Source organism: Typopeltis vanoorti, chromosome 12 (assembly GCF_054136105.1).
Source record: "Typopeltis vanoorti isolate ZY-2024b chromosome 12, IOZ_Tvanoo_1.0, whole genome shotgun sequence".
Classification (NCBI taxonomy): Eukaryota; Metazoa; Arthropoda; class Arachnida; order Uropygi; family Thelyphonidae; genus Typopeltis; species Typopeltis vanoorti.
The window spans coordinates 89,250,087-89,263,519 of record NC_143560.1 but is presented as its reverse complement, the minus strand read 5'-3'; the positions used below and the strand labels follow the sequence as shown (position 1 = coordinate 89,263,519).

At 35.8% G+C, this 13,433-nt stretch overlaps 1 protein-coding gene across 1 annotated transcript in view; it reads right to left on the bottom strand.

The window, feature by feature from the left end:
* The window catches only part of LOC150100981 (nephrocystin-4-like), a 191,322-nt gene that overhangs the window by 98,480 nt on the left and 79,409 nt on the right, over nucleotides 1–13,433 (bottom strand). Inside the window, exons 8-9 of the mRNA XM_090401955.1 lie at nucleotides 10,978–11,174; nucleotides 209–435 (exon numbers count right to left, since the gene is read on the bottom strand). Coding sequence (XP_090258081.1) covers nucleotides 209–435; nucleotides 10,978–11,174 — 424 coding nt within the window. The remainder of the gene's footprint in view (nucleotides 1–208; nucleotides 436–10,977; nucleotides 11,175–13,433) is intronic.

The window sequence follows — 13,433 nt, the reverse complement described above, 5'->3', positions numbered from 1 at the left end:
GGGAAAGTCTGCAAATTAATTTTCCAAAAACCATTATATCCATTTCAGAACTTCTGCACTAAAGAAAACCTGAAAAAAATGTACTAACTCATTAGTGTACACTGTTTAAAATACTGATTTCATATGCTTTTATAACAGTCCTTCAACAAGAATCATTCCAACTGTTTTTAAAGCTAACAAATGGTGATTAAATGTATTCAATAATTACCCAAGCTCTGAACACTGCCAATATACTGAAATGTTGCAGTCTTCTGTGAATGGATTCACTAACTGATATTCAAAAAAACTGGCTGAACCTAATGTAACATGAATAAAAGCTTCTGTCGTGACAGCTCTGTTTAGAAGTGAAAGAATTGTTTCATGCTTCTTTTTTTCTCGGAATGCATCAATTGTCAAAAGATCTCTTTCTCGTTCTTTAATCTCTCTTCTTAGATCCTAAGGAAATAGGAAGAGTGGGAAACATTCAGCTGAGAATTTTATTCTTTTTAAGTGCACTTATAAATATTTTGATAACTAAAGCAAATTAATAATAAGACAATCATATGTATTTATGTACTAACAATTACTATTTCTGCAATAACTAAATTATAATGTAAATATTCATGATAACAAGAATTAAGTGAGGACTATAAGCAATTAATAATAAGCAATCAAATATTCAAAGACATCACTTTGCTCTCCCCCCTAAAAAAAGTATTTTAAAGTAAAATAGATGTCATTTGTTAAAGTGAATAATAAGATGTCTTGAGAACAAACAAAAAAAAAACTTATTTTTAAACTTTAACTTTTTCTTTATGGAAAAATAATTGTGGAAATGCCAATGGAATATAACAAAAAACACATATCCAGAATAAATACATTTAATGAACAACTTATAATTTAAATACAAATTTCAGTTTGTGTCTCACAAGACAATTAATATTGGGAAATACAAGTATTACAAGTATCTTTTCATGTGCAGGAGGTTATAAACATCTGTGGTTTGGAGAAACTTAAGTAGTTGTTCTTGACTTTTTCAAGGCATTTGATTGAGTTCAGCAAAAAGGACTACTTACTGCATGACTATCTCATGACCTACTGCTATTGTTTGTAACAGGACTGTTAATTTCCTTTCTGGTCCTTCTCTATGTGTCATGATTGATGGCTTCTTTGATTTCTTTTATTCAGATATATCACCATTGCTGAAAAATCCTGGGGCTCTGTATTTTCGCCAACATTCTTCTTCCATAAATGAATGTCACTCACTAGTTTCAAATCCAATTCACAATTCCTTTACTACACTCTAATCCTCTATTGTATTTGACAAAGCTGTAATGCTCCAACAACTCAAGTTATAATCCTTCATAAATGTCTTAAACACGGGTGTCCATGAGAAATTCTGGTGGGGAGGGTATAACTTTGTCAAATTCAATAATACTGAAACAGTACTGTGTTATTTTGATGAGAGACTGAAGCATTTGATATGAGGAATAAGTGAGCAAAAGAGTTGATCGTGGTAATAAGAACAAATGACTTGACAGGAAACAAGGAAAATGTAAGAGTGGATACCATGAGGTTGATTTTCGAAGAATAAAAGATAATAGTGTGATAGGAAAGGTATTCAGCTTGTTGCCCATTTATGTTAGAGAAAATGTGTGAAGAGAAAGAAATGCAGTTTGTGATTGTGTGAGATGAGTTTGAATAACAAATGGAATTGCATAAGAGTGATGGATTGCATTTGATGGTTTTGGTGCAAGTCATTTGGAGAGGCCACTGCTAGAAGGGAGAGTAAAGAGTGCAGAGAATGGATCTGGGCAAGTAAGAAGCAATGTTGAAGAACAGAAAAGTAAGGAAGGAGGATTAAAATGGTGCTGATGAAATGGAGTGTGTAACGTGAGTGTAAAGAATGAGAGAACCAGTGTGCATAACAGACAGGAAATGGGGGACTCATGGTGGACAGGATAACATTGCATGAGAAAGGTAAAAAGCTCAAAGAGGAGGTGAAAGTATGAGTAGACAGGAAAAAAATAGAATGGCCTGTGATGTAAGGGAAACAGCTGGGCTTGAAGAGGGTACTCAGATGGGTAATTAGAGAGAGAGAGAGAGAAATGGAATGGCTCCAGGAAGACATGGAAAAGTAGTCACACCTAATAAGTGGTATTAGTGAGATTTGTCATAGATTCAGAAATGAACTGTTATGTTTGTAAACAAATGCTAAAAGTATCAGAAATAAAGGGAATGAAACTGTTGCATTTATTGAGTATGTTCACACAGAAATTGTTTGAATAAGTGAGATGTGATTGGATGAGGATGACATCCTGATAGCAATAGAGATAGAAGGGTATGATATTTTTCATGAAGACAGAAATGGTAAAAAAGGTGGCATGCTGTTGATGATAGAAAAGAAATTATGCTTATGCAAGTTAAGATGCAAGAGGGAAACAGTGGCAGTGGTTTTGACGCAATATAGTGTGACATAGAGGTGAATAGAAAGAAATATTTAGTCAGATGTTGCTATAGACCTGGTGTTATAGAGGGTAGCGATCATGAAATATATCAACAAATTAGCCAAGCAAATGAGAAAGGGTGATCATTATGGGATTTTAATTATGGCAATATAGACTGAGATGATAACCGGGATAGACTGAGAAGTAAAGAAAATGAATTAGTGAAGTTTTTGAGGATCAACTACCTCAGGCAGTATATAATAGAGGGCACACAATGAACCAATTCTTGTATGGGATCATCTCATCAGAAGATGTCATTATAAATGAAGTGTCAACTCTCCCTCCAGTTGGTGAGAGTGACCATGAAATGATTACCTGTGTGGTTGCCAACCTTGTGAGGACCTCTGGGAGGAAAGGACATATGTAACTACAAGGCTGGTGATTATTAAAAGCTCAGGGGACAGCCTGCAGCTGTAGCATGGAAAAGAGATCAATGCTGCTTGATGATTAAAAATTATCTAAAGATATTTGATGGCTAGAAGGTTAAATAAGTTGGAATGGATGAATGCAGAGATTAAGCATACGATACAGAGAAAGATGACATGGAGGCAACAACAAATGAGTGGTAACAATCAGTTCCATGAGTAGTACAAAGATGGCAAGCAGGGTGAGTTGGTTGGTATGGGTAGCAAAGGTACAGTATGAGCAGCAGTTAGTTTAAAAAAAAAAAATGTAGGGAATTCTTTTGATAGCTAGCAGAAGATAGAATGATTATGGAAGAATGACACTGATTGGATGAATGGAGAAAATATTAAAAGGATAACTGCTGCACAGGATATAGTTGAGATATTACATGAGCAGTTCATAAAGGTATTTTATCTTTGCGAATGTAACACCATGCAGAATGTAAGAGCGATGGAAGGTGAGGAGAGATACTGACTGTGAGTGAACAAGAAGTATATTGGGAATTCAGTAAACTTAAGGTTGTGGGACTTAATGATATGCTACCATGAATTTTCTTGGTTTTCCTGCTTTGGCATACTTGTTTAATACAAGTCTTACATTGAATCAAGTTCCAAAGGAGTGGAAGGAAGGCATGATTGTACCACTTCATAAGAGAGGTGATGACAAAACTCAAGCTTCAAGTTATAGTCCAATCTGGTGTCAGGTGTTGTGGTTACAATTTTGGAGATCGAAGATCAAGAATTGGGTTGACAACAATGGCATTCTCTTTGATAGACATCAGAGATTTGCTAAAGGAACATCATGTTTCAGTAATTTGCTTCCTTATTACAATAGGTTAACAGGTGAATTGGAAGAGGGAGATGGATACACAGTAGTATACTTAGATTTTACAAAAGCTTTTTGATACATTGCCATATGATAAGTTGATAGTTAAACTAGAAAGGATGGGGCTGGATATTAGATAAGTGCAGTGGATTGGAGAATGGCTCTCTGATAGAGTATCAGGAAGTTGTGTATGAGGAAGCAATATCCCAGAGGAGGAAGGTCACTAGTGGTGTGCCTCAGGGATCTGTTTTAGGGCTATTGTTGTTTAACCTGTATGTTAATGATATCAGAGAAGGTTTGAATGGTATAGTCAGGCAGATGATGCAAAGTTGGAAATAACTATGAGGATTAGAGTGGATGTTGTGGCTTTACAAGAGGACTCGAACAGACTGAGTGAATGGGTATGGGAGTGGGGAAGCAAAATGTAAGATTTTAAAATTTGGAAAACAAAGACGGGATGTAAAATTTATGCTTGATGGAGATATTGTTTGAGGTGGAGGAATTAACAGATCTTGGGGTGATGGTGGATAAGGATCTAAAATTTAGAGGACACACTGCCAAAATTGTGAGGACAACACAATGAATTCTGGCAATGATGTGGAGTGTCCTCCACATCATTCCAGTTTAAATGCCTCTACAAATTACTAATACATTTTTTTGGGAATGGAAGAAAGCATGAGGTTAGGTTAAAAAAAAAGTTGTTAATAGAGTTGTTAATTCCTCCACCTCCAACAATATGGAGATATTGTTTGAGGTGGAGGAATTAACAGATCTTGGGGGTGATGGTGGATAAGGAACTAAAATTTAGAGGACACACTGCCAAAATTGTGAGGACAACACAATGAATTCTGGCAATGATGTGGAGGACACTCCACATCATTGCCAGCATTCATTCATTCTTAAGGTAGAAGCAGATTCGAGGAAAAATCTTTCATATTTATATTTGCTGCAGCGGACTAGTGTCTTTCTACCAGTGTATTCTATGGTGGGCATCCAAAGAATGGTCAGTGAGTTCTGAATGGCTGTAGTGGTGGAAACAGGATATAGTCTTTATGTTCAGAAATTCTGATGTTGGGCTACAGTAGGAAAGTTTACAACTGCAAGGGACCTGGAAAACACCTGACAGGTCTAGGGACTATGGCTAGTCTTTGATGGAGCTGATAAGAGTTGCCAATTTTTTATATGGTATGTAAATGGTGTAAGATTGTATATTTTTATGATTTTAGTTAGTTTTTCAAATGTGTGGCAGATATACAGAATGACAGCTTTGGTGTAGTCTGTTCTGAAGAGGGGGAGAAAGAGAGAGAAAGAGAGAGAGAGAGAGAGAGAGAGAAGAGAGTGTTGTGGTTTGGAGTTTTAATATTTTTTGAATATGGTGGGAATTGTAGCCATTGGCTAGGAATGTTTTGTAAAGATTGGCACTGTTATCTGAATTAATTAATTTAGCTCTGTTAATAATACATGAATGTATCTATCAGTATGTGTGTGTGTGTGTGTGTAGGTTTTCTGCAAACAGAAAATACCAAGGATCCATTACACTGGCATGTGATTAGTGTCTAGGAAGGGGAGAACGTTGTCAATTTCTTTTCCTAATATGAACTGGATTTTGATATATATTGATTGTTTAGGTGTGTTAAAAATATGTTGAGAGCAACCAGGTGATGCAGCCAAATGGAGAACACATTTGCTGTCTGAAATAGTGCAGGTTCTAGGGTCAATTTTTTGAATTTATGGAATGAAAAACCAGACTTTTTGGGAGAAAAAACCCACCTGCATGTGCCAGAGATCGACTAACTGAGGAACTGGTAAGAAAAAAAAAGCTTAGAAAAAGTTCCTCTAGTTGTCGACTAGAATTGAATTTAGGTCACCATTCTTTGAGCAGCCTATTTGCATGGATGCACATGCTACTTCCACTGAGTTACATAAGCTCTTGGCTATTTCATTTAGCAAGGAAATTCTACAAATAAACAAAGCAGACAGCCACGAGTTCTATCCTCTCTGGCTAATTTCGTCATGGAACATTTGAAGAGAAAGTTCTAAACTTTCCCCCATATGGACCCACCGTTTGGATATGCTTTGTCGATGCTGTGTTCTCCATTTGGCTGAATGGCCTAGATGCTCTCAACATATTTTTAATACACTTAAACAATCAACATCCCAAGATCCAGGTTCACATCAGAAAACAATCTTCCCATCATAGACAATTTAATTAAACAACATAAATACACCTGGTACAGAATCCTGCTGCATATTTAGAAGTTTTTGAAATTGATTTTTGTGTAGCAGAAGGTGCTAAAAATATCTTTACCATAAGCTCTTGTTATGTGTGGACGCAGCACCTCTTGAATGTGATGTTTCTGTAACATAACAATTCCATAATGTTTTTTTCATAATGAAAATTTCTGAATAATGCCAGTAAAGATGTTTCTTAACATTGTTATGAAGATGGATAAAAGCAATTGGTGGATGGATTCTAATTCCTCATGGTCACAAGAGTCCAAAGAGTGATAGACAATTCTTTTTACCCCAACTAATTGGGAGTTTTATGAAGACAGAAGCTTCTGTTTAATAATTACATACTTAAATCTAATTTGTGTGTACATTCTGTGAATGAAACTAACAAGACAACAAAATCTTTTAAAATATGTTAATTGCACTACTGCATATAAGAACTGTTAACACATAAGCAACAGAGTGGGATTAACCAGTGAGGGAGTTAAATCCAATTTATTTAAAATTAAGCTAGCAGAGCAGAACATAATCCTTCTGTAAGTTGGGGACTGTACAGACAGTCCCCAACTTACAGAAGGATTGTAATATTTAGTGATTCGAAGCTTATAATTTGGATTATTTTTGGATTACTTGTTTTCCTTCCAGTTACTTCTGGAAGTATCAGATGCTGTCATTTTCTGTTGTTGGTTAACCACTGACTTCCTTAAAGTAGATAATTTTAAAATGAATGGCTGTTTACTGCGTGTTTTAAATAAAAGATATATTTTGGTGAAAGGGTATATCCTGAAGTAGACATCCAAATTGATGTAATTACTGCAGCTGATAATCAATTCATGTATTAAGTAGTAGTACTGGATTAATTATATCATTTTGTATACAGTTGATTTCTGTACAGTCTGTACAGTCAATTTTCACTACTAATGTGGTTGTTTAGAATTTCCTTTAAACAGCATTGATAATTGCATTACATGGAGTTTTGGCCAAAACGTTTAATTTTTTCGGCAGTTTGTAATGGCAAGTTTTATTTATTTTTAGAGTAACCCCACAAGAGAAGATGAAAAACCTATAGTATATTAGCTCTGCATGAAGTCAGTGAGTTCACTATAACAATATTTGCTATAGCGAGTGATGATTATGTTTCTGGAAATAATTATACCAAATTGGTACCATAATACTGAATTTAATGACACAAATTTGACTGGTACTGGATGGCTGAGTCATGAATATAAATATGCAGGAACAAGATTCAAAGAAAGACTCTTATTATTTTTAAATAAAATTTACTCAACTGGTATCCCCCCAATAGAATGGAAAAAAGCAATTGTGATTCCTATCTTTAAGAAAGGTAATAGAGATGACCCTAAAAACTATAGAGGTATCAGTATACTAAATTCCTGTTGCAAAATATATAGTAGAATCTTAAATAACAAACTAATGAAATATTCTGAAAACTTTATTCTAGAAGTATAGAATGGATTTAGAAAAGGACGATCATGTATAGACCTGGCCTTTTGCCTAAAATTAATAATAGAGAAAAGAAGAGAATATAATTTAGAAACACATATTGCATTTATTGACTTTGAAAAAGCATTTGACAAAGTTAAAAGAAACATATTATTTAACATATTAAAAGAAAGACAAATACCATATAATATCCTAAAAGCTATCACAAGTATAACATAGATCGAAAGCCAAACGGCTATTTTTCTGGCAACCTTAATAATAATAATGAAGGAGATATAAATCTTTTGATGTTTAACTGCCAGTAAGCGAAACTCTAAGAACTTGGACTAAGATCAATGAGTTTCATACCGAAAAACTATCGGCAAATCCAAGTGTAAGTAACCACTTGGTAATGCAACACCAAGGCAACTCGAATCAAAGGTGGAGCAAGCTCCCTCACTATCCTTGATATTTTCTCATAATGTAAAAACACAGCCCCTAGGGGATGTAATACTGTAATTACATTATGAGGAGAGGTCACTACCCAGACTGGTTTCAACCTTTTTTGAGGTTTCATCAGTGAGTAGGTTCAAAAAAGGTTGAAACCGGTCAGAGGAGGTCAAAAGCACGGAATTCTAAATTTGGCATTTTCTGGCAGACAGTGCCAAATCACACAAAGGCATAAGTGCCATCCTTGTGGTGAAATGAATCATGGAGTATAATTTAGGTCTTGAAGGTTAATTGTAGTTGATAGCTGAAATTTGGGTTTCTGTGAAGAGCAGGAAGTCTGATTTGGATGTCTGTAAGTGGTGATGAATGTCACTGTTTTGTTTTTGGTTTACTATTCGATAAAAGGAAAGAGTGGGGACATGCAGTGGGAGGAGAGAAACTATTGATCATGATACCCATATGGAGAATAACTATTCTTCTTGCCATTCCATGGCCTTGACAGTCCCTCCCACATACCACTATTCAGACATCCTTTCCAGGCATGATCTGACAGAGTATGTGGCAGTAGGATTATGTGCCAGCTGAATGGAAAAATCTCGTGACACGCTTGGGCCTGTATACTATCTGGCAGCTGGCCAGTGTTACCATTTGTTTTAATTGATGTATCCTTGCAATGAAGGAGGTCCTAGTCTCTAAGAATATCTGCATGTCCTTGAAAGTTATCACTTACACTGCATGGAGAAGAGAGGGAGGGATGGAGATCATCATCTCTGCTCTGGAGGCCAAACATAGTCTTTGCCACCTCAGGTACCCAATAAGCATTATTAATTTAGGTAGTCTATTTAGGATGGAAAGATATTGGTTACCAGAAGAGGTGGATAAATATAGGTCAAAGAGAGGGATAGAGAGAGAGAGAGAGAGAGAGGAAGACCAGCTGCAAGATGAACCAGTGACCTAATCCTTAAAGAGAAGAAGAATTTAGGTAATCTATGAATATTGTGTGATGAGAGACCACCACCCTGCTAAGTAGATGGTCTACAGCAGGCGTTCCCAACCCTATGCCTGCGGGCACCATGGCGCCCGTTGACCAATTTGTGTGCCCGCCGCTGTTCAACCATGTGCCATATAGTTTGAAATAATCACGTGCACATCACGCAACAATTCATGGCATGCTATATGACGCATGTGTTAATGACACATGACGAGTATTAAATGCATACAATATAAAGTAGACGCGCATTCGAAGTCGGGATCTATATTTCGATTTTAATTCGAAATATAGATCACGTTAAAATTATGCGCATATAACTAGCAACAGATAATGAAATGCGCATAATTTTAATGGTGTCTTGTACTTAAAGTTTGGAAATATTTTGATTTATAATTCTAAAATGAGTGAATCAAGTAAAAGACAACGAACCTATAATTTTAAACACTGACTGGGAGGAAACATATTGTTTCGTTAATTTTAAAGATAATTGTGTTTGTTTGTTGTGCAACAGTAGCGTTGCAATTCCGAAAAAACATAATGTTGAACATCACTTCCAGACAATGCATGCCACTTTTAATATGAATTATCCACTTAAATCTGAAATAAGAACGAAAAAAATAAATCAACTAAAATCGAACCTGTCTGCCCAACAGTTGGTTTTCACTTGACATCTGGTAACATCTAAAAATGCCAAAATTGCTTATGTAAAAATTTCTCACATGCTCGCAAAGAAGAAAAAACCGTTCCAAGATGGTGAGTTGTTAAAATCGAAATATAGATCATGACTCACTAATGAGCATCTTGATGATTGTTTAAGAACTGGAATATCATCATATTCTCCTAATTATGAAGCACTGGCCAATGAAATGCAATGCCAAAGATCACACTAACCTATATATATTTAAATTTTTATACTGTAAACTTTTAAGTAATAAAACATTTGATTCTAATGTAAACTTTGTGTGTATTCATTTAACAAAAGAATTCAAAAAATTTGCTTGAAAAAAATAGATGGTGCCCATCACCCTACTGCTATTTTAGAATGTGCTCTAGGAAACAAAAAGGTTGGGGAACCCCTGGTCTACAGCAATGTTCCTTCTATTTTTTGCCATCCCATGTGTGCATGAAGCACACATTTTATGTGCAAGTTTCCAGTCTCACACTTCACTAATGCAATATTTTTCATATTAATGTTGCCCTTTTTCATCTATCTATAACCTGTAAAATTGCCAGCACTAAATTAATTGCTTAAATCCATGCAGTTACCAAAATCCATTGCTGTTTGCATGAGTTCAAGTGACTGCACTGTCTAGATAGTAGACACTCTAAACAAATATGCCTCTGCAAACTGCTGATGTCAGCATCAGTTCGTCCAGACAGCACAAGCCAAAAGTAGCTAATTACAGTGCATTAAGTTGGAATGGGGTTAGAGTAACATTGGAGTGGAGACACTGGAAAAATTACTAAGCAAAATAAATGACAAGTATGATTTATTATATATCATTCATTTTTATAGTACTTTCAAAAATTATTGATTGAAAATTAGAAATTCTGAAAGGAAAAATTTGTGTATGCAGTTTCCAGGCAGGTGTGCTCTCTTTTTGATGTATGTGTACACACAGCATAGAGAGAACATTAGTCTGGAGTACACTCCCTGATTATCTAACCCACAAACTATCCATGGTATTAATGTGCACTAGATAGCTTCTTATTTGTGGGTAGAATTGATATTAAAAAAATAAGTATTAGCCAAAAATAAGTATTATAAATAATGCGGTATTCAATATCTTTAATCCTAAAGGCTAATACGCAATTTTGAATAAGTATTAGCCTTTTTTTATATGGATATTTCAGAAAAGAAATTTCAAATGCAAGCAATAAACTATGGTTTCTACGATAAAGAGCCAAGAAGCTATTTTTTTTTCTGGCGGCGTAAATTAAGTTAAGGGGACAATAAACCCCTCATTAGACTTACGCTTGGACTTGCCGATAGTTCTTCAGCATGAAACTCTTAGATTTAGATCTCCAAGTTTTGTATCCAGCTTTAAAATAATGAGGGATTTATTATCCCCTTAACTTAAACTATGGTTTCTTTTACCTTGAATATCTGATTAAGTATTAAAGTTAAACTAGTAAGGAGCTTACCTTGGTTTCTGAATAAGGAGCTGTATTACTTCCAACACCATTCTGATTTCTTATTGCTTCCATTCTTGCTAATTTGCGTCTTCTTTCAGTGGAGTGGCTACTTTTGGATATAGGTTTTGAATGATGATATGATAAATGAGAAGAAAGTAGTGCTGCAACATCTTTATCAATACTTACAATAGCCTTTGCTCTTGTCACTAAAAAAAGAGTGTTGTTGTTTTCACACCATATTAATCCTTGTTCCATCTCTTGTGGCTATAAATACTGCATTTATAGCCACAAGAATTAATTTACCAGTAAAGATATGTAGGAATAAAAAATTATATGACAATTACAAATATTTTTTACTTACTGAAAATAATAGTACATCGTCAGTGTTAAGAAATAACAAACAAATGAACAGGAATGCAAGGTACAAACAACAATCGGTTTACTAATTAAAAAATGGTTGCTGCATGCTAGAAATTAAGACTGATATCAATAAATAATATTAAAACTATTTTTGATGCTTACATAAAATGAGAATATCTCAAACTTTAGAGGGGGTGAAGAGAGAGGGAGAGAGAGAATTGTTCCAAATTGGGGTAGGCCAATGTAAAAGGGCTTCACAACTTTATTTGAAAAGGATTCATATTTAAAACTCCTTCTATGGGGAAAATGAACTTCATCCCACAGGATACTGTGTTTGGTGTCAATACTATGTTATACAGAATCAAACTTCTGAGGTTTCATGTAATTGGTTATGTTCATTAATTATTTTTTCCATAGAACAGCCATTTGCTCAAAGTATGTCAAATTATATTATTATTATTATTATTATTATTAAACAAGACCTCATGGAGTCAAAGACTCATCTAGGAGGTCCTTTTATCTCACACACATCTCATCATACCGTGTCTTAAACACATTCAAACTCCTTGCAGACACCACACTCTCAGGCAAGGCATTCCAATCACTCACAACTCTGCACGAAACAAACCTGCCTCTCACTCCCTCTTTATACAGTTTCCAGGGGTGACCTCTGGTTCTCCCCTGATCTCCCACTATTCTCTGTAGAACTTCTCCACCATTGATCTTATAACAACCCCTTACCAACATGTAGGTCTCTATCATATCTCCCCTCTTCCTTCTCTCCACCAGACTCTGCAAATTACATCTTCTCAATCTTTCCTCATACTCAACATTCCAGAGGTCAGAAACTACCTTAGTCAGTTGCCTTTGGACCCTTTCCAACATCTCTTCATCCTTCCGAAAACCCGGTGACCAAATATGGGCACAATAGTCCATGTGTGGCCTAATCAAAGCCTTATACAATGGAACAAGAATCTCCCTACTTCTACACGTCGGTGTTCTCCGCATCATTCCCAGAAGTCTTTGTGTTGTCTTCACAATTTTGGCGATGTGTCCCCTAAATTTTAGATCCTTATCCACTATCACCCCCAGATCTCTTATTTCCTCTACCTCCAACAATATATTCTCACCAAGTATAAATTCTGCATCCCATCTTTGTTTTCCAAATTTTAAAACCTTACATTTTGCAACATTGAACTCACATCCCCATTTGCTTGCCCAATCACTCAATTTATTCAAGTCTTCTTGTAAGGCCACAACATCTTCACTACTCTTTATGGTTTGTGCCAACTTTGCATCATCTGCAAACAACTGAATATCTCCATCCAAATCTTCGCCAATATCGTTAATATACCAGTTAAATAGTAATGGCCCTAAAACAGACCCCTGAGGCACTCCACTAGTGACTTTCCTTTTCCTGGATATCGCACCCCCATACACAACTTGTTGATACCTATCAGATAGCCAGTCTCCAATCCAATGCACTAATCTAATATCCAACCCCATCTGCTCTAGTTTGACTGTCAACTTATCATGAGGTACTCTATCAAAAGCTTTTGCGAAATCCAAGTATATTACTGTATATCCTTCTCCTCTGTCCAAGGAAGCAGTCACTTTATTGTAATAAGTAAGTAGATTACTAAAACATGACCTCCCTTTGGCAAATCCATGCTGTCCATCAAAGATTATACCATTGTTGTCAACCCAACGCTGGATCCTAGCTCTCACAAGCTTCTCCAACAACTTAACCACAACACCTGACACACATATAGGCCTATAGTTTGATGCTTGAGTTCGATCACCTCCTTTATGAAGTGGCACAATCTTGCCCTCCTTCCACTCTTTAGGAACCTGACCAAGTGCAAGACTCGTATTAAAAAAATATGTCAAGGCAGGTGTCAACTCTCTGGCACATTCCTTCAGAATCCGCAGTGATATATTATCAAGTCCCACAGCCTTATTTACATCTAGTTTACTCAACACCCGAACCACCTCTTGCTCACTTACAGCCAGTCTCTCCTCCCCATCATCAACTGCTCTTAATCTCTCCATGAAGTCACATTCACAAGACTGAAAGATCTTTATGAACTGCTCATTAAGTATTT